This window comes from Leiobunum rupestre, chromosome 3 (genome assembly GCF_980474605.1).
Source record: "Leiobunum rupestre chromosome 3, qqLeiRupe1.1.hap1, whole genome shotgun sequence".
Lineage (NCBI taxonomy): Eukaryota > Metazoa > Arthropoda > Arachnida > Opiliones > Sclerosomatidae > Leiobunum > Leiobunum rupestre.
The window spans coordinates 55,626,885-55,647,821 of NC_143386.1; the positions used below are offsets into that span (position 1 = coordinate 55,626,885).

The following is a 20,937-nucleotide window of genomic DNA, read 5'->3' on the forward strand; positions in this document are numbered from 1 at the left end:
CACGAACCTTCTACAGCCAATAATCTTCAAGCCAAGTCGCCTACTCCAAGCTACCCTTAACCTTTTAACCTCTCCAATAAGATGCCACCAAATGTCAGTTTCCGTAATTAAACCACGCCTACTGAAATGGTGCTGAACAAAACCAGGGAGTTAGAGAGATTTTATGTCAGACAGAGAGATGGAGTGAGTCCTCAGAGGCCTGAGTAAGTCCTCAGGGTCCTGAGTGACGGAAGAGCCGGAGAGCGGACAGAGCCGGAGAGCGGACAGAGCCGGAGAGCGGACAGAGCCGGAGAGCGGACAGAGCCGGAGAGCGGACAGAGCCGGAGAGCGGACAGAGCCGGAGAGCGGACAGAGCCGGAGAGCGGACAGAGCCGGAGAGCGGACAGAGCCGGAGAGCGGACAGAGCCGGAGAGCGGACAGAGCCGGAGAGCGGACAGAGCCGGAGAGCGGACAGAGCCGGAGAGCGGACAGAGCCGGAGAGCGGACAGAGCCGGAGAGCGGACAGAGCCGGAGAGCGGACAGAGCCGGAGAGCGGACAGAGCCGGAGAGCGGACAGAGCCGGAGATCGGACAGAGCCGGAGATCGGACAGAGCCGGAGATCGGACAGAGCCGGAGATCGGACAGAGCCGGAGATCGGACAGAGCCGGAGATCGGACAGAGCCGGAGATCGGACAGAGCCGGAGATCGGACAGAGCCAGAGTTCGGATCGAGCCAGAGTTCGGATCGAGCCAGAGTTCGGATCGAGCCAGAGAGTGGGCCGAGTTAAAGAGCGGACAGAGCCAAAGGGTTAAGGAGACCCAAACGAGCGACGTGGAACGGCACCAGACCGTTTCATCAATCGGTGAGCGAAAGCCACAGGCTTCAAACTATTGTTATAAAGAGAGAGAGCCCGCGTATCCCCCCCCCCCCGCGTATTTCGTGTTTTTTTGCATGCTTATTGTTATTATTATTAAGTGTTTAAGTATTTTATTGTTATTTGTATTGTTATTATTATTTTGGTTTATAATATATAAAACCGTTTGGACACCCGTACTCTCGTTATATATTTACCTATATCATACCCCTAGACATTCTTGAACCCGGTTACTTAACGTTAAGGTTGTTTTTCACGAGATTCCTTCTACTTTGCTAACGCTAGGGAAACCAATAGACACGTTTAATCGTCCTCTAGAAATTAGCGTTGCAACTTTTCCATGATTTCCCTGACGTGTGGCAACCCTGTTTTGGCTTTTGTGGATATTTCACATTTTAAATGGTATTTTTAATTTTTTAAGGAATTTGTGAATTGGGTACGAATATTTTGGGATATTTCTCCGGAAGTGTATTTTTGGTTGAGAATTTTCCCTGGAATTGTAGATTTGGTCGATAATATTTTCGCTGGATTTTATGAATTTGTTTAAAATTCAGGATTATAATATAAATATTTTTGCATTATGTGGAGTTGGTAAATTTGATGTATAAATTAAATCCAGGATTAAAATATACAAAATCAATATTGTGTTTTTTTCCGAATGTCCAACCCCTCGGTATATGACCTCAGATCTCCCTCCATTTCAGAATCTAGATGACGTCACAACTCACAAAGGGGGGGGGGGGTCTTGAATGTCCTACACGAAGCGGGGGGTCTTTACCCAATTTTAAACTCTTTCGTTCTTAATGACTGGCCCAAAATACACCGCCCCAAAAATACGTCACCTCACGGACGCGTCGAAAAAATACCTGGAAAAAGATGCCAAGAATTTGAAAGGAACTATTTGGGATCGTTTCCAATATTTTTATTTCAACGTATTCTAAGGTCCCGTAATGGCGTCTCACCCCTTTCCCCGAGACTCTTGTTTTGGGTGGTTTAAGCCCCTACTTTCCCAGGATTTAGTTCCGTCAAGTACCCTGTAATTGAGCGGACCATTCAACCAAAAATTAAATGAGCCATTTTTCGACCTAAGCGATGGATGCGAGTGTGAAGTCACCCAGTTATAATCGAGAATTTCTAAGAACTTTGTAACGGAAGTTCGTCTGCTTACGCTATTTTTTAACACACGAGCTTGCCATGGTTGTTGATTTTTTTAATTAAAAAATCTAAGAACAGGGTTAATTTTTTTAATTAAAAAATCTAAGAACAGGGTTAATTTTTTTAATTAAAAAATCTAAGAACAGGGTTAATTTTTTAAATTAAAAAATCTAAGAACAGGGTTAATTTTTTTAATTAAAAAATCTAAAAACAGGGTAAACTTTTTTAATTAAAAAAATCTAAGAACAGGGTAAATTTCTTTAATTAAAATCTAAAAACAGGGTTAATTTTTTAATTAAAATTTAAAAACAGGGTTAATTTTCTAATTAAAATTTAAAAACAGGGTAAATTTTTTTAATTAAAAAATCTAAAAACAGGGTAAACTTTTTTAATTAAAAAAATCTAAGAACAGGGTAAATTTCTTTAATTAAAATCTAAAAACAGGGTTAATTTTTTAATTAAAATTTAAAAACAGGGTTAATTTTCTAATTAAAATTTAAAAACAGGGTAAATTTTTTTAATTAAAAAATCTAAAAACAGGGTAAATTTTTTTAATTAAAAAAATCTAAGAACAGGGTAAATTTCTTTAATTAAAATCTAAAAACATGGTTAATTTTTTAATTAAAATTTAAAAACAGGGTTAATTTCTTTAATTAAAATCTAAAAACAGGGTTATTTTTTTAATTAAAATCTAAAAACAGGGTTAATTTTTTTAATTAAAATCTAAAAACAGGGTTAATTTTTTTGATTTAAATCTAAAAACAGGGTTAATTTTCTTAATTAAAAATCTAAGAACAGGGTTCTAGATTTTTTTATTTTAAAAATCTAAGAACATTTAATTTTATTGATTTTCATAAAATCTAAGAAGATTTAATTTTATTGATTTTCATAAAATCTTGTTGAGGTTAACTAAGGTGGTGCCTTGTTTATTAGCTTAGCTGATTATTTAATTTAATAAGGTTTTATGCCTGTTTTTTTCTTGACAAATTCATTAATAATTGGAGTACAGCGGTGATGTAAACTAAAACTTAGGTTAATCTTCAATAAATTTAATTAATAACGAACAACTAAATTTAATTGAAATTGCTAGAGAACCTACGTTTGTACATTTTCATAAATCGGACAACACTCTAAACTATTTGAATTAAATCTGATTTTATAATTAACATTTCTCGTCTTTATCTTGATTAATCTATTAATTTGTAACGTAAACTGAAATTTAAAATAAATATTCTTATTAATTATATTTAATTAGTACTTGTAATTCAGTTTTATCTCAATTGGTATTCCTACAGACATTACCAGGGTTGTTAATTTAAAGTCAACTTTAAAAAAAGAAAAATAGATTTATTTAAATGGGTTTTTAATTTAAATTAATTTTTAAACATTTTAAGCGTATAGTGATATTTATCTTGAGAAATTGATAAATAATTATATTAAAATTCAATTTTCATAAACGCATTGATATTTAAATCAAATTTATTTTAATCAGAAAACCATAACGCTCACTACAGGGTTGCCCCAGTTTTTTCACTTTCAAATTCCCTGATTTCAGGTTTTCCCTGATCATCTCCGGATATTTTTTTCGATTTATTTTGTGCCAAAATTTGGTATTTAATTAGCCTATATTTTAGTATTTTGCTATTTGCAACCGAAATTAAATTCCCTGGCATTTTCCTGATTTTTACACCAATTTTTAAAATTTCCCTGATTTTCACACCAATTTTCCGAATTTCCCCGATTTTTTACACCAATTTTCAAAATTTCCCCGATTTTTTACACCAATTTTTAGACCCATATTCAAATTCCCTGACTTTTCCAGGAGTTCCAGGTACCGTTGCAACCCTTGCACAACCTGTGATAAAAAAAGCAGATTAACATTCCCGAAAGAGTACGCGAAGATTTTACCAGATGTGTTAGATACCCGAATTCGTTCTTTTAAGAGTTTACTTGTAAACGGAAATAAATATTGAATATCGACCGTGTGTCCGTGTCTTCCTTCATTAGAACGGAGAATGAAATAGCTTTTCAATATGTTACGAAAGCTGTTTGATAGATTATAATACCTATAATGTTAGATAACAGGTGCTTTTTACAATAAATCAACTTCAAGATAAGAACTTCCGGAGCAACGACCTCAAACTAAAAACCAAATAGCGTTTCACGTAAACCTAAGTACATACACTCCCAGTCAATACTCAATAGTGCCCAAAAATATATATAAATGATAGGATTATTATAGGACGTAATTACTAATTTAAAGGAATTTTATAGGGTGTATTTATAACAAATCCAGAAAGGAATTTCCAAATCTTTTCCTTCATGATTTAAATTTTCGCTTTACGAGAAAAATTACAAATTAACTATATTTTTTGTTCTTTTATCAGTTGGATTATGACCGAATATTCTAAAAAAATGGAATTATAAGATTTTATAGGATAAAAAAATGGAATTATAAGATTTTATAGGATAAAAAAATATAATTATAAGATTTTATAGGATAAAAAAATATAATCATAAGATTTTATAGGATAAAAAATATAATTATAAGATTTTATAGGATAAAAATATAATTAAAAGATTTTATAGGATAAAAATATAATTATAAGATTTTATAGGATAAAAATATAATTATAAGATTTTATAGGATAAAAATATAATTATAAGATTTTATAGGTTAAAAAATGGAATTGTAAGATTTAATGGGACCAATTCGGAACTAACGGATTTTATGGGACCAATTCGGAACTAACGGATTTTATGGGACCAATTGACCATTTCAGAATTATAGGATTTTAAAGGATAATTCCAGAATTATAGGATTTTAAAGGATAATTCCAGAATTATAGGATTTTAAAGGATAATTCCAGAATTATAGGATTTTAAAGGATAATTCCAGAATTATAGGATTTTAAAGGATAATTCCAGAATTATAGGATTTTAAAGGATAATTCCAGAATTATAGGATTTTAAAGGATAATTCCAGAATTATAGGATTTTAAAGGATAATTTCAGAATTATAGGATTTTAAAGGATAATTTCAGAATTATAGGATTTTAAAGGATAATTTCGGAATTATAGGATTTTAAAGGATAATTTCGGAATTATAGGATTTTAAAGGATCATTTCGCTGGGATCCTATAATTCCCATATTTTACCAAATAAAACAAAAAAATAGCCTGTCGTGGTTGTTGAAGATTGTTGCAATCGTATCTCTGGGTATATAATTACACCGTGTCAACAAAGAAAACGAATTAACTTTACCGTAAAAAAATAAATCATTATCCGCATCGAGGGCCTCTTTGTCATATATTTGAGGAAGATAAAATAGGGATTTCCGCGAACTAACCCGTAAAACCTCGCTAACCAAATTATCTCGCCAAATATCTAATCAGGCAAGCGTGCGATAAAACTCAACCATCCACTCTTACATTCATTCACAAAAAAATACAGAGAAAAAGCTTCCATAACTAAAGAGCGTTCTCGTCGGTGAATTAAATTTAAAAATAAAGCGCGTCGACGAAAGTGATTTGAATAGTAAAAGGAGCCAATAAAAGGGTCTGAAAGGTCCCCGGTTTACGGAGTTCAAACGAGGGGCGGACGGTACATCTGCACGGAGGTTCGAAGCCTTTAGGGGGTTCCAAAATAAAAGGAACCCGAGAGCCGAGGGGTGTACCTCGTGACTCACGATTAACGCCACCCCCCTTGGCGTCCCAATGGAGGGGGGATGATACCGACTTAACACCCCCCCCCATATAGCATCCTCCCTTATCCCCCTAGTTTCGACAACATCCAGCTGCGGATGCAAATCGCAAACAGGAGGTTAAGATTGCGGGGGCATAGACAAAATATGTCAAAGATGATTTTCGCCACACGATGCTAATGAAAGTAAGGTGTGGATAGATACGCTCTACTTAATCATGAGTAGAAGGATGTCACCGGAAACCATTTTCTTATTAGCATCTATATTTTTTTTCGAATTCTTTACAGTTTGGAATTTAAGGGGTTCACGGGAAGTTAAATAAGGCGAGACGTCTCGTAGAGTTTCCGATTGATTTCACTGAGTAATTAATTAATTTCTTAGACCACGTAATTTGGTAATTTAATTTACGGTAGATTTATTGATACATAAGATTTTCAGAGTGTATTTGGTGAAACTTAAGACTATTTAAAGAGTTTAAAATTGTTCTCGGGAGTATGGACAAAATGAAACTAGATTATCCGGTTTTCTAAAAATGTTTTAAACATATTTAACTCATTTTTATTTTGGGAATGTAAAGTATTTTGAGCGATTTAATTCTGTTATATTGTTTCTTTTTTTTTGGAAGTATAAAAATTAATTTCAAAACCAATTATCTTTTAAGAATTGGAAAATTTCATGAAACTATTTATTTCGTTGTCAAGCTTAATTGAAATATATTTAACATAAAACATAAAATTGTTGGGTTCCAAACAAAATAATTAGGGGGGAAAGAGTACGATTAAAATAGGAACCAAATTTGGAACACTGTAAAACCAAAATGTTATTCCTCAAAAATTAGATCAAGTTTTCAATTATACGTTTTTAATAACCCCAAAAATTAACTTACTCAGGGCCCCCACGCAAATCTTAAATTTTTTTATAGGAAAATAGGATTATTTGTCTAAAAATATAGGATTTTATAGGACTATACTATTTACTAACTTTATGCATTTAAAAACAAAATCTATATTTAGGGAAATAAATCTTGGTATTTCACTTAAAAAATAGAAACTATTTAACCATTTTATCACAAAAATATACTATTAATTAGCTAACCATGTTAACAATAACAAAAGTATAGACTAGAATGACTGTATAGGAATTTATGATATGGCTAAATCTAGCAATTTAACTGAGTGGCTGGATTTGAAATGGACCAAATATCAAAATTATAGGATTTTATAGGATTGTAGGACCTCTGGGGACCCTGCTTTCTTCTAAACTGCCTTTGATTGGTACAATTTTTTTTTAAAGACCATAGCGCTTTTCCAGGTATATTTTACAAAAATGCGTACTTAATACCTCAAATTTCAATTTTTAAAATACTTTAAGGGTGTCGAAAAAATTAACTACAAGTTTTATTAACGCTCTTCATTTTCCTGTTGAGTAAAATTTAAATTTAAAATCTAAAATTACATTTTCCATGCTTATTATCAATTTATAATTATAAAACATTTTTTATAATAACTAAACTGCACGTTTTAGTAAGGTTCTTAATTTTTCTGTTGATTAAAATTAAAATTTAAACTCTAAAATTACATTTCCCATGCTTATTATCAATTTCTCGTTATAAAAACATTTTACCCCGCTAAAAATGTTTAAAAAATGACCCATTTTCGAAGGCATTTCCTTTCACTTAAAAAGAAAATACGTTATGAGAAAGAGTTGAACCTTTTTATTCAAAATATTGGGCAGTAAAAATGAAAGTGCGCAGTTAGTCCCCCCCCCCCCCTCTACAAAAACGTTAAAAAAATTTGGGGGAACATTTTTATTATTGTATATAGTCAGTCTTCGCGCGCACTCTCAAACTAGGCTCAATTAAAAACTGGTTTGGTTTATAATCAAGAGCCGTTGCTCAAGGCAACGCATTTTTGGAGAGGGAAAAAAATGTAGAAGTAGCTAGGTTAAATAGCCAAAGGATCTCGAAGATCAAACGTTAATTTCGGCTTAATGTTAATAATTTAAAAGCGGTTAATGAATTACACGAGGCACAAAACTTACGTCGAAATTCTTTTCCCGATCTCTATGAGAAGGGAAATTTGGAACGGCTGTGTTTGCGGGAAAGGCCTCGAGGAAAACGGGTTTCCTGAAGAGCGAGAAATTTAAGCTCGCGTCAAATTTTTATTTTTCTTATAGAGAGAAATTGTATCAGAAAGTTCCTATTTTGGATTATTGGTGAAAGCACAGACCACCTACTCCATTAAGGACTTGTATCAGAAAGTTCCTATTTAGGATTTGTGGTGAAAGCACAGACCTCCTACTCCATTAAGGACTTGTATCAGAAAGTTCCTATTTAGGATTTGTGGTGAAAGCACAGACCGCCTACTCCATTAAGGACTTGTATCAGAAAGTTCCTATTTAGGATTATTGGTGAAAGCACAGACCACCTACTCCAATAAGGACTCGCATCCACCTCGAAAAAAAGGTGTCTAAACAGTGATGCGGCTTTTTTGACAGCAAACAGAAAATAGCGCGTGAAAATTCTTTATTCTACGAGCTAGCTTCTACAATACTTTTTTTTATATATTATATTAAACCAGATTCCATAAGCATGCCGTAACGTTGCTTACAACAGTCAGATAAATAAGTGCTAGAGCTAATATACTATAAATGATTATAATTTTTAAGTGATTATTAGCATAAGTAACCTAACAATAAGTATGACACTTCCTATTGCTTTAATGCTAATTTTATAGCCGAACCTTTTTTCGGGACTGATACTCTCTTCAAGCTGTGACTTGGACTCGCGACTTACCGTTTTGGATGACTACTTTTTGATAAAAATTTAAGCCTAATATCGGAGAGCACGTTCTGGAGTCGCGAGGGGCTTTGGCTTTGTTTTGAAGCATGCGTGATAAAAAAACATAAGCTCGTGACGCCGAGAAAAACATTTTTAATTTTTATCATTTTAGCCTAATATTCCGCCTATCTATCGGAAAACAGATATTTCGGATTGGCGGAAGTCTCGCATATTTAGACACTAGAGGGCTATGTGCTGAGAAATCATCTTGATTACGCAATAACTATGAAAATCAGTTTGGTTGTAAATCTCGTTAATTGTCATACTTATTATTATTATGTTACTTATGTTATTATTATTAAGTGATTTTTTAAGATTTCCTACAAGTTAAGGTGTTTTGTACATTTCCCATAAACGTTTCAGAAACTATCTAATGACAATTTTTAAAATTATAGAGATTTATAGGTACAATTTTAGAAAAACAGTTACAAATTAAAAATATAGGAACTGTGGTAGCCTTGAAAATTAAAATACCCATGCCACTAACTCTAGCGCACGTTGTTGAAAAAAAAAATAACTTTACGCCGAGGGCGGGCAACTTTCCTCCACCAAAATTTGAAATCTAAAACGTTGTAAAAAATAATCGAATGACGTAAAGATAATCGATAAAACTAACACGGCGGAAACTCTGTGATGAAATAATTTTCAATTTCCTATCTCCCATTCCAGAATGATACGAGGGGACGTAAGGCGGCGCCTATGCCCCTGAAATAAGACCACCCCCTCGTTACAGACAAAAAAAATGAACACCCCTTTTTAATTTAAAAGAACTATTTATCAAAGACGGAGTATAAAAACCGTTTGAAGAAAACCGAAAGATAATACTACTGAGAAAACATTTTCAAAGATAACACGGCTCCAAGGGTATTAGAAGGGGTAGTTTGATGGTTATTCGGAAGCTTATCAATTACTAATTCATAATAGTAGAGTCTACTTGAAGCTTATCTGGTCTACCGAAGGATAAGGCTTATCGAATCTCGTTAAACTTCGGGGTTTCGGTAGAATTTTAGTGGTGTTGCGGTGACGTCTGTCGGCCGTCTAGGTATTCTATTGGCTTCGCGTTAGCTATGAAAGGGAAAGCCGGCACTAGCACGTGTCCGTAAAGGCACCGACTGGCCCGGTCAATCGATAACAGACGGGAGGATGAACGCAGGCTGGTAGCGGGCGGTGGAAGCCACCCGAAACAGAGCCATTGTTCCCGTTTCCCACCCAAAAATAACCCACGTTTTCCGCCTCATCTGCCATCTTAGCCCGCAACCCTCCTTACTCTGGCTATATCCTGGCCTTTGTAAATACGCCGTCTCCCACAGGTGCAATATTTATTTCTAGCCCTAGCCGAAACTAAATGACACATAATCATTGTAATAACAATGAATTATTACGGGTCTGGGGATTCACATTGCACAGGGTTGCCACCGTTTTTTCACAATCAAATATCCTGACTTTTCCAGATTTTTTTGGCCAAGATTTTCTATTTGCAACCGAGATTAAATTCCCTGATTTGTAGATCCATTTTTAAAATTCCCCGATTTTTGGATTAATTTTTTAAATTCCCTGATTTGTAGATTAATTTTTTAAATTCCCCGATTTGTAGATTAATTTTTTAAATTCCCCGATTTGTAGATTAATTTTTTAAATTCCCCGATTTGTAGATTAATTTTTTAAATTCCCCGATTTGTAGATTAATTTTTTAAATTACCCGATTTGTAGATTAATTTTTTAAATTACCCGATTTGTAGGTTCATTTTTTAATTCCCCGATTTGTAGGTTCATTTTTTAATTCCCCGATTTGTAGATTCATTTTAGAAATTCCCCGATTTGTAGATTCATTTTGTAAATTCCCCGATTTTTATGCCCATATTCATATTCCCTGACTTTTCCGGGAATCCCAGGGACCGTGGAGACCCTGTTTCGAGCCCCCAAGCCAAATTTATGACAAAAGTTGTCAGTACCACGTTATCAGTTAACTAAACATGGTTTCCTATTTAGCATAAATATCGCCTTGGCAAAAATAAGCCGGCACGGGTTTAAATACTGATTGACAACACTCAACGCGGGAAATAGGAAAATACCACGAAACATATGTTAGCTACAATTCCTATATTTCGCCGGTAATAAGTAGACTTATTTTCCGATAAAGCTTTACCAGCGGCAGGATAAACATAGCAGGAAGTTGCGGTTCATTTCACGTTGGGCAAAAAAGGTCTAAGTCGGCACCCAGCACGTGCGGTAGCGTGATATTTCTACAAACAATTACAATTTCCTTTCCTTTTGCGGAGGAAATAAATAGAAAAAGTACAGAGGGCTAAAAATAAACGGCACTCTTTTTAAGTGACAGTTTGAGGTTTTCCGCTTTTCTCCTTCTGTAAATCTTAACTCTCTGTATAGGAATAATTACAAAAATAACTGGAATTTTTGTGGATATCTCTTAGTAGTTGAAAAGAATGAAAGCTATTCCAAATATGTTGTACTTTCTTCTAATAGCCTGGTCTTCGTTATCATATTGGATAAACCAGTCTACTAGCTAGAAAAAGTAAATATTTCAAGCTCTAGGGGTTATTTTATAATTCAAATCTCGAATGAAATGTAGCACGTTTAACTCGTTTATCCAAGACAATTCCGTCAAATTATACAATAGAATGAACACATTTAAGAGGCTTAATTTCGATTAAGGCCAATGTTGATTTCATATTTTATGATCTCACGATATCGACTAAAATAAATAATGACAGGATAGATCGGCTTCAATGCAACATTAAATAAATAAGCGTGTCCTACAGAAATCAGTTCAAATTAACGTCGCCTTTCTAAAGACAGCACTATCCTACTTAGGAATTCCTAGTAAACTAACCCGGGGTCATGATTAGACCTTTTTCGGTTAAAAGACGCGGTGCTCTTTAAACAACTCCGGAATCCCAACCGAAATTTAGGGCTAAGCCTAGGACTCACCAGCTCGAACTGTGTCTCCAAGATTGTACTTTGGTGATACTTTTGGAAAATCCTTTAGCTTTTTCCCACTTAATTTAAGTTCACCACTGATATGAGCGTCTTCAAATATTCGATCAAAACTTCTAGTTAACTGGGGATTGGATGTAATGGACGAGGCAACAGCCATTGTAAAACAACCGACCGAACCGACATGTTTATGAAAACTGCCAAAAAACTTGAGTGTCTCAGCAATAGGCGGCCAGCGTTCTTTGTTCTTACACGGCCAACTTTGTCTAAGAGTTACTACGTTGTAGCGACAGCGCATAAACAAAGTTGGCAGTGGTTCTAGCTTGTCTACGAAGCGACTGCTGTCCTCTATGAACAAACAAATTTACTACGCTCGAATATTAAATCAACGAAGTTCCTGTATTTTGTAAACAAACTATTAATAGGTGCGTGTTGAAATCTTAAAGTTTTTGTACAAAATTTAATTATAAAAAATGACATACTATTTAGGCCAGAAGTTTTCATGCAAAATCGCGAAACTTCACACAAGTATTTTGTTTTCCTTGTCTAAATATTTCAGTTCTTCCAAAACTGTTCATAATCGTAAATTCATACCCAGAAGAGCTATTATGTACGTACCCGGTAGGTAAAATTAAAAACGCGGCGTTCAAAACTTATTTTATTTAAAAATCCAATGTAAAAATACCACTGGCTGTGGGAAAATTTCATATGAAACATTCGATTTTTAAATTTAAGAGTGAATTTAAACCTTTTGTTGCATTTCATTTATAAATTTCCTTCGCAATGTGTGCGCTTGTTGCTTGATCTGCATACCAGGTGATGATGAACGCAAACTTATGAAAATACCATCAACTGGAGTAGATTGCGCTGTATTGGAGTGTGAAGATGGTGTAGCTTTAAACAGGAAAGACGCAGCCAGACAGACAATTAGAAAAATGCTGGATAATGATGCAATAGATTTTAAGAAATCTGAATGCGCTGTTAGAGTTAATTCTGTCAGCAGTAACCTGTTTACTGAAGATGTTCCAGTTGTTTTAGGAGGAGAAAAACTCCCTACAACTATTTTGGTACCAAAAGTCAATAACCTACAAGAAGTTGATATCATATCAAATTTACTAACTAAAACATTGAATGCAAGATCAGGAATGACAGAACGATTAAAACTGATAATTTATATGGAGAGTGCACTATCACTTTTAAATTTAAAGAATATCTGCGAAAGATTCATAGGACTATCTTCTACATCATCTTACGAGCTCGATGGGATTGTTTTTGGTTCTGATGACTTTTTGGCTGATATTGGAGCAACTAGAACAGCAGAGGCAACAGAAATTTTAATGGCACGTCAATTAGTTCTGGCCACCGCAAAAGCTTTTCAATTACAGGCCATTGATATGGTGTACATAGATTATAAAAATGAAGATGGATTAAAATTACAATGCGAAGAAGGGGCTAAAATGGGTTTTACAGGGAAACAAGTAATTCATCCAAATCAAGTTCCAATAGTACAACAAGCCTTCATGCCTTCCAAAGAAAAAATTGAATGGGCAACGGAACTGATTAGCCTTTTTAAAGAGCATCAAAGAGCTGGAAAAGGAGCTTTTACGTTTAAGGGTGCTATGATTGATAGACCATTATTGCTGCAAGCGCAAAATATAGTTGATCTAATACAAAAGATTTCACCAAGTCAAAAGTAATCAGACACTAATGTTTAATAAGAAGAATTAATCTGGTACAATGTTTAATTAGAAGATTTTTGGGGTAGTTTAAGTTCAGGGTAATAGTCCTCGTAATTGTACCTTCTAAATGGTACATCATATTTGATTAAACCATAATTTCTGGCTTTATAAATTGCAGCTCTCAAATCTCTGTGCTTTTTCATACAAACACCAGTTTTAGTGTATGTAAATACCTCTCCAGAATACTGAGAGATAAAATTGCTTAACAACTTCACATTTGTATAATGAATGACTAAGAAATCATCTCTACAAATAGGGCAAGGGTTTGAAGCCTCCATTTTATTATGACGAATGCATGAATTCCTTGTCACAGATGGTGCAAATCCTCCTCTATGATTTCTCCGGTATTTTTTCCAAAGTGGGTCATCTCCATAAGTTGCTTTAAATGCTTCACTGTCCATGTATCGTATACTAGCTTCTATTGGGACTAACCGAGTTAGGGTTCCCTTCTTTGCAATTTGTCTGGCAACTCCCGCTTCAAAGATGGCTTTTATTTCATCTTCAGTATATTCTGCCTGAAAAACATCCTCCTCATTTGATATAGCATCATTGTCATCTGATACTTCATCCGTAGTATTAGAGCAAAAATAATTAACAAGAGATGGTTTAAATTGTACGTAATTCACAGCATAGTTTTTTGATATCGTATGAAAACCTTTCAAAGCTAAAATTCTACTCGAAGCCTTGGTCAAATTATAAAGAAACACCCGATTACTCAACAGCCGTGAGCTTATCAAGCTAAAAGACATTTTGAAATATATACTATTAATCTATTACGTAAAATAAACAAGATATTCCACGAAATTTATCTCACTAACGTAAAGTTACGTAAATATACCATTTATGCACACTCCATGATGAACTAAAAAACTGTAACAAAAACAAACGACCGCATAAATTTCAAAGATGTTGACACTATCGCCATCAAGTGGTGAACTTCTGAAACAAAACATGATATTTTTTCTAAGACCTTCCAAGTTCCATGCCGCATTTATATTAAGAGGAAAATACCCAAGAGATCAGATCCATTAAATTATCTTTGAAAGGACTTAAGTAAAATGGCTTTTTTACCTCGTTATTGTAGAAATATTTTAGCAACTTCTTTAAGGCATTTAAAAACAACCGGGAATAGTATTCACACTGCTTCGAGATGTTTGGCCGCCGAAGTACAGAAACCAGCTCCTGATTTCAAGGGTACCGCCGTCGTTAACGGTCAATTTAAAGAAATACAACTAAGCGATTATAATGGAAAATATTTAGTTATTTTCTTTTATCCACTGGATTTCACTTTCGTATGTCCAACCGAAATAGTGGCTTTTAGTGACAGAGCGGAGGAATTTTCGAGTTTGAACACCGAGGTAATTGCAGTATCAACTGACTCTCACTTCAGTCACCTTGCCTGGACCAATTTACCAAGAAAAGAGGGAGGGTTAGGTCCAATGAAGATTCCATTACTGGCGGATTTTACCAAAACCATATCAAGAGATTTCGGTGTGCTGATTGAAAATGCAGGAATAGCCTTGCGTGGCCTCTTCATAATTGATCCAAAGGGAATTGTACGGCAAATTACCATCAATGATCTTCCAGTTGGTCGTTCAGTAGATGAAACCCTGAGACTCGTGAAAGCTTTCCAGTTTGTGGAAAAACACGGAGAAGTTTGTCCCGCTGGTTGGACCCCTGAAAGTCCTTCTATCAAACCAGATCCAGAAAAATCAAAGGAATATTTCAATAAAGTAAATTAAAGAAATTCAAAAAAATATTATAAATATAGAAAAACTGTAAATGATTCCAAGGGACATTTTGTTAAGAACATTTACTTAAAATTTAATGTTTGTTTTTCCTATTTTACAACCTTATTGTACAGCTTACACTTTTCTCAATAAAGAGAAATTAAAATTTAACATCGACAATCTTTTAATTTGCTTTATAAAATTATTAAAAATATCGCCCTTGAAATGCCACTCTGCGATAAAAATATTTTTTTTCAGCCACACACACAATTGGCCAGCCAAAACAAACCAAAAAAACCACTGGTTTTAATATTTAATAATCTTCCAAGTTTTGTAGTTTTAAATCAGAAAGGACAATGGGGTCATGACTTTAATATGGCCATGGCTACAAGACCTGTTGGTGAAAAACAGCTTTAAATTGGGGAAAAATAAAGAGTTGCGCGTGGCAACTGATATTAAAGACATCCATTATTAACAGGTATATAAGTCACCAAATATAAGATATAATGAGGAAAGCATTACTTATAACACAGCCAACTTTGATCACGCGTTATAGCGGCCAACCCATTCGCCAAAATTCCGTGAGCAAGTATTTTCCCGCTATATCGAGCTTGGGGCTGAATTCATACAATTTTTTTTATTTTCTTCAATGTAAAACAAGTGATATTAATGCATCTTATACGGTTTATTTAAAACATCGCATATATATATCGGCAACTTTTGCAATTAAATGGTAATAATACACGTTACTTTATTAACATTTACAAGTTTTGTCAAAGGTAATTCCATAAAAATGAAAATAATACATTTTTAAATTCTCCTTAATCATAATAAGCTCATTCTATTCTTTATTCTCTCATTGTGTTAAAAACATAACCAATCGCCACACACCTCAACGTCATGTCTCGGAATAATTACTATTTATTTTCTACTTGTCATTAAAACAGTTCTCTTTCTCCCACTATTTTATAAATTTTTTTTAACTGTTGTTTTTTACTCATTCTTTTGCTGCTCCAAGAGAAGCTCATTCTGTGACTTATGGAGCCTTTTGTATAAATAAATAGGTTTGAGTTCCCCACCTTTGGTCTGTATAAAAAGAACTATTCTAAAAAGTCTAAACAAAATATTCCACTAGGGGCGCTCAACAGATATCTTTTGCTCATAGGTTAACATAGCACGTGATCAAAGTTGACTGTGCTCATAATTATGCTTGCCAAATTTAAATACTAAAAACAAGTAGTACCAAGTTAAAGGCTACTTGATAAAAGTACATCTTTAAAATCCATTGCCAGTTCTATAGAATCAGTTCACTTACCAAGAGTAAATGCCGCCACCAGTTTTTGATGCGTACTCAAATGAAGATACGTTGGTAATGTAGCATTATTTTGCCCTTCAGTGGGTAATGCTAATGCTAGTAGCGATAAAATACCTGCCAAAACCACTACCAAACTTGGGCCTGTATTCCCAGAAGTTCCACTATCTACAAATATGTAATAATATTTAAACAAATGACAAGAATTTTAATGAAATAGGATATTTTACTAGTGCTTCTAGCAAATGCGTATTCTCGACTATGCACAAGAGGCGCTGCTGGAGCAGGCAAATGTTCAAAGTGTTCATTTTCTGGGGAAACATTTCCTCCGGAGCCAAAAGCTGGTTTAGTTGCTAAAAGGGTAACAGTCACGTCCCTTTTCCCAAATATAATACGGCTACCTTGTTCTTGTATTTGAATGCGAAATTTATCAACAACATCATAATTTGAAGGAGTTATTGAATTATGCCTTATTACTCTGGAAGAATTCAAAGTATTTTCAATGAGCTACAAATCAAAATTTTATCAACTCACATATCAACGCAACAGGCTGATTTGATAACGCCTTTAGGATCAACCACCGCATATTTTCGAGGGTTGGTGCATAGGACTGTACGCAAAGAAAATGGTCAAAACATGATTAAAACAAGCGCAAATTACTCAAACTTACCACTAAATTTTAGAGGAAAATCATACGGGTTATACAGTGTCAGGATTTGCTTATAAGATGACTGATCATCGGCGTAAAATACCAATGAAGTTGGGAATACGAAAACGGGCAACTTGCTATCATGACCGATTGGGTTCTGCATTAAATCTAGCTATTGATACACTTAAAACTCCTCCAGGAAAAGCAAACAAACATGATACCTAGAAAAAATATATTATGCCAAGGCTTAACTTCACTTATATTATTTGCCAATAAAACTTACATTTAACAAACAAAAATCCTTTAAATGTTTAAGGCTTCTCATAAATTTTCTTTATATTAGCAAACTAAATTTATCTCAAAATACGGTGATACGACTTAAACCTTGGACTCGCAATTTTCGCAAAGAAAGATGTTGAAAGTTGAAAACGGGGTAAAATGCACAGCTGAGAATCTATGATGTCATCAGTAATTGCGCAATCCAAAGGATTTCTCCTATCAAATGCGACTATTTCGAAAATAAAGAAGCACAATCAGTTTCAAGGAGTTGCGTAGAAGCGAAGGCAAATCAACGGTATAATACAAAAATAATGATGTATCACAACAACAAACTTAAAATTTCCAATAATTTTTAATTTTCTGAAATAAATAAGACCACATTTTTTAGCCTACATACAGCGATTAATAGAATGGTCTTTTGTTAATTCTAAATATTATGGGCCAGTGTTTTAATGAAGTTGCATTTAACAGACCATTTTTTTTAAGTTAATTGCATCATTTTTTACCTAATAATTACAAAAAGGCAATATTTATTTTATATATCCCTCACAATTAATTTGGTTTGCAATTACTTTTTTTTATCACTTTGTATAAACAAATAACTATAACTTGCCAATTAATATCAGCTATTACTACAAAATAAATCCTAAATGTACTTATTAGATACTCCATAAAAGAAAATAATACAATGCGTGTACAGTTTACAACGGCACAAACTTTTTTAAGTGCTGAATAAATTTATGATCTTACAGTGCTAACTCTTGAATATTTTTTAGCTAGAACAGGCTGATAACGCGAAATTTATACTTATCCTGTATAATAATAAAATAGGCCATTTTTTGTATATATATACAATGATAACTGTTCACCTTTAAATTCAATAGGTGTCACCAATTTTTATTCTATTTAAACAAAATTTGTTAAAAAGTAAACGCGCAAAATAGGCACCTTGTTATAAATAACTTGGATTACACCAACATATTAATTCCACTTAAAAAAATCCCCACCTATTAGCCAAAAAATTATACATTAAAACGGATAACTTAAGCCTGGCAACTAAAACTATTACATTTCGAAAACAAGATGAATTTAAAACCTAAATAAAAAATACGAAAAACATTTCCAATCATATACACATATTCTATCGAAAATTTTGGAAATGTTCCTGAACATTTTGTATCTATACAGCAAGTTTTACAGACTCAGTAAAAAAAATAACGTAGACCAAAGCCTTGATAATTCTTTGGGACTTTTCCTTATAAAGAGTCCAATTTATTTAATTTTGTTCTCCATTTTTCAGAAAAGTTATCAACTATTTCTGTTTAATTTCCAAATAGAGATAATATAGTGCTTTTTGTATAAGGATTAAATTCCGCTGTCTTTCATTACGTCTTATAATATTACTTTATTTTTCACATTTTCTGTAAAAACTAGCGGTTTTTCCATTACTTTTAGTCTTTACATACATATTTGGAACTTGGCTTATTGTCTCTCTTAATGTTCTTCGTAAGGTTTCAGTTCTTTAATTTGCTTTATCAAATAGGCTTTTTCGTCATTAAACTGCTCGTCGTCCGAACGATCAGTGTGGAATTTAGTGAGAAAATCAACAAATTTGTCTTTATTTCTTAATAAGATATCCAATATCGGTTTTGGCTTATTTGGATTGGCCACAAATACCTAGATCAATTAAAAAATAATTAATACTTGTTACAAATAAGCCTCTAGGAATTCAAAAAACGAAAACTTTGAAAAACAAGCGTATAATCAGGGTAAGTCCAGGTCACGCAGGTACAAAAAATTAACATTGACTTGCCTTGAAGACGTGGAAGGCTTCAAATTGAATATTTCGACTCTTCTCTCTCAGCATGTGCATCATTAGTTTTAAATTATCAGGATTTGAAATGTAACGCGTCATTATCGTAAAATTGTGTCGATCCAATAGAAGCTCCCCTAATAACTGTAAAAAAAAATATTTTGCAGGATTAAGTATGATTTTAACGCCCACCCCAGCATGGAAACTTTTACCTTTAAAGATTGCCGTCTGGTAACGTAATTTTCCGAACTGAGTAACTGTTGATAATGCTCAAAAACTTTGTCATAATTATTCTCTAAAAATTCGGCACATAGAATTTTATGACGCGTTAGAAGCTCCTAAGCAAAACAAATATTAATTGCGTTAAGTTTCGATACGAAAACCAGCCAACATTTTTTTAAATAAGTCACCTTAAAAGTAGAAAAGGCATCAGATGCAATATCAAAAGTTGAAACTTCAACGTATTTGAAGAAGTTGTAGAAGGCATCAGAATATAGCATTATCTTTGCCAAGGCCTCATTTCGAGCACACTCTCTTAACATTGTGCCACAATTTAAAGCTATCTCTTGCTTTTCATATCTGTAGTCCATAAAATAATGCTTAGAAATAGCTTGAAAACAACTGCATACTCGATTCACATTGAAATATAAAGAAAAACCATACCCAGCCATAAGAGTAAAAAGAATTTCAGGTTTCGTGCAAATGTACTCTACAGTGGGAGATCGGGTTCCAATTTGACGGCGTAAAATGTTGTTAAAGATTTGGGCAACATCCTTTTTGCCCTTTTAGTCAAGAAGAAAAGGTTTTTAGAGTGGATATGAACCATTTTGAATAAGCAATTAAGACATTCTGACCTCGAAATCAATTTTTGTTAAATTCTGAATGAGTAAAAGAAGCAAATGCGTGTTGTAAAGTTCTTGCGCAAGTTGCGCCACTACAATATCCGTTTGTGGCTCTTGATCGCATGTGCCATACAACATGTTTTTCATCAAGACCAAGTTTTTGGACACATCTTCCTGAGCCTGTGAATTTCAATATTATATAATATATCAACAATAATAAAACCAACCAATTAGTAATATTTACTTTTTCAGCCTTTTTATCACCCCTTTCCAGGGCTTGAACAGCTTCTTTTAAAGCTTTCACAAGCTCGTAAGGACTTTTTTGAGATTTCCCAAATAAAGGCATTTCACACAAAAAGTAGTCCGGTGATTGTAAAAAAACCTAAAATTCCCTAACCACAGAGGTAGGGAGAGCTGAAAATACAAATTATTTCGTTTAATACTCTATATAAGCTACACTGACTAAAATTATCCAAAACTGACCTTGGGTTTGTGATTTTAATAGTCAAAGTGCCAAATCTTGAACTCAAGCGAGACTAATCAACATGTTTCAAATTTCGAGATAACTAAATATCAGTTTTAATATTATTTCATTATTACTGCCAAATAGGCCTCTAATAAAGAAAATTTATTGAATGGACTTGGCAAAGATATAAATATAAATAGGGTTTGTGAAAGCAGTTGTTGATAAACAAAATACTGATAGTTGTAACCAAATGAATTTAAACAAAACTAGTAGAACAATAAAGCTAAATAATAAATATAAACATTTTACAATGGCCTAGATTAGTAGTTTTTGGTTTGAGCCTATCCCAATTACCCAAGAACCAGAAAGTATCCTTAAGCCTAAGCTTATGAGAAAAACAAAAAATTTGGCATACAACTTATAATAATAAACGCAAAACAAGAAGGAATTAGGTGCGCAATAAATTAACTACATTGAATTAAATATATAACTAATATAACTAACTTCGAAAACTTACGAAAACTTAGTTCCTTCGCTATCACGTTCTTTCATTCGAAAAATTATAAAAATAGGCCAAATTTGTTGGAGGAAATAGGCTTTTT

At 33.7% G+C, this 20,937-nt stretch overlaps 5 protein-coding genes and 1 pseudogene across 10 annotated transcripts in view; 2 read left to right on the forward strand and 4 right to left on the reverse strand.

Moving 5' to 3' along the window:
• Positions 1-11,715, reverse strand: part of Lrch (Leucine-rich-repeats and calponin homology domain protein) — a 32,989-nt gene extending 21,274 nt beyond the window's left edge. For 2 of the 4 annotated variants that reach the window (XM_090168714.1, XM_090168712.1), the window contains exon 1: positions 11,500-11,714. In XM_090168714.1, coding sequence (XP_090024840.1) covers positions 11,500-11,665 — 166 coding nt within the window. In that variant the 5' untranslated portion in view covers positions 11,666-11,714. Of the gene's footprint in view, positions 1-11,499 lie in introns of all 4 variants that reach the window. The other 2 variants (XM_090168715.1, XM_090168713.1) reach the window with 2 other exon arrangements.
• A 192-nt stretch (positions 11,716-11,907) lies between these two features.
• Positions 11,908-13,277, forward strand: LOC149952684 (citramalyl-CoA lyase, mitochondrial-like). The gene is made up of 2 exons (XM_090168735.1): positions 11,908-12,126; positions 12,322-13,277. The coding sequence occupies exons 1-2, from the start codon at positions 11,979-11,981 to the stop codon at positions 13,200-13,202; spliced, it is 1,029 nt and encodes a 342-aa protein (XP_090024861.1). The 5' UTR covers positions 11,908-11,978; the 3' UTR covers positions 13,203-13,277.
• On the reverse strand, positions 12,990-14,109 carry mRpS18B (mitochondrial ribosomal protein S18B). The gene has a single exon (XM_090168739.1). It carries the CDS (start codon positions 13,991-13,993, stop codon positions 13,247-13,249), a length of 747 nt encoding a protein of 248 aa, XP_090024865.1. The 5' UTR covers positions 13,994-14,109; the 3' UTR covers positions 12,990-13,246.
• Positions 14,110-14,198: 89 nt separating this feature from the next.
• LOC149952686 (peroxiredoxin-2 pseudogene) lies at positions 14,199-15,145 on the forward strand (annotated as a pseudogene).
• On the reverse strand, positions 15,097-17,442 carry LOC149952687 (motile sperm domain-containing protein 1-like). Of its 2 annotated transcripts, none has more exons than XM_090168740.1 (6): positions 17,219-17,439; positions 16,957-17,156; positions 16,821-16,896; positions 16,517-16,764; positions 16,290-16,454; positions 15,097-15,368 (listed from the first exon to the last, which is right to left on the reverse strand). In XM_090168740.1, the coding sequence occupies exons 2-6, from the start codon at positions 17,096-17,098 to the stop codon at positions 15,337-15,339; spliced, it is 663 nt and encodes a 220-aa protein (XP_090024866.1). In that variant the 5' UTR covers positions 17,099-17,156; positions 17,219-17,439; the 3' UTR covers positions 15,097-15,336. The 2 variants fall into 2 exon arrangements, with proteins under 2 accessions (XP_090024866.1, XP_090024867.1); XM_090168741.1 differs by lacking the exon at positions 15,097-15,368 and adding an exon at positions 15,984-16,183 and having other exon boundaries at positions 17,219-17,442.
• A 160-nt stretch (positions 17,443-17,602) lies between these two features.
• Mo25 (calcium binding protein Mo25) lies at positions 17,603-20,928 on the reverse strand. 2 transcript variants are annotated; one of them, XM_090168738.1, is made up of 9 exons: positions 20,853-20,928; positions 20,353-20,435; positions 20,114-20,283; positions 19,882-20,049; positions 19,691-19,809; positions 19,438-19,606; positions 19,240-19,365; positions 19,028-19,171; positions 17,603-18,891 (listed from the first exon to the last, which is right to left on the reverse strand). In XM_090168738.1, the coding sequence occupies exons 3-9, from the start codon at positions 20,213-20,215 to the stop codon at positions 18,709-18,711; spliced, it is 1,011 nt and encodes a 336-aa protein (XP_090024864.1). In that variant the 5' UTR covers positions 20,216-20,283; positions 20,353-20,435; positions 20,853-20,928; the 3' UTR covers positions 17,603-18,708. The 2 variants fall into 2 exon arrangements, with proteins under 2 accessions (XP_090024864.1, XP_090024863.1); XM_090168737.1 differs by lacking the exon at positions 20,853-20,928 and adding an exon at positions 20,751-20,843.
• Positions 20,929-20,937: the final 9 nt, after the last annotated feature.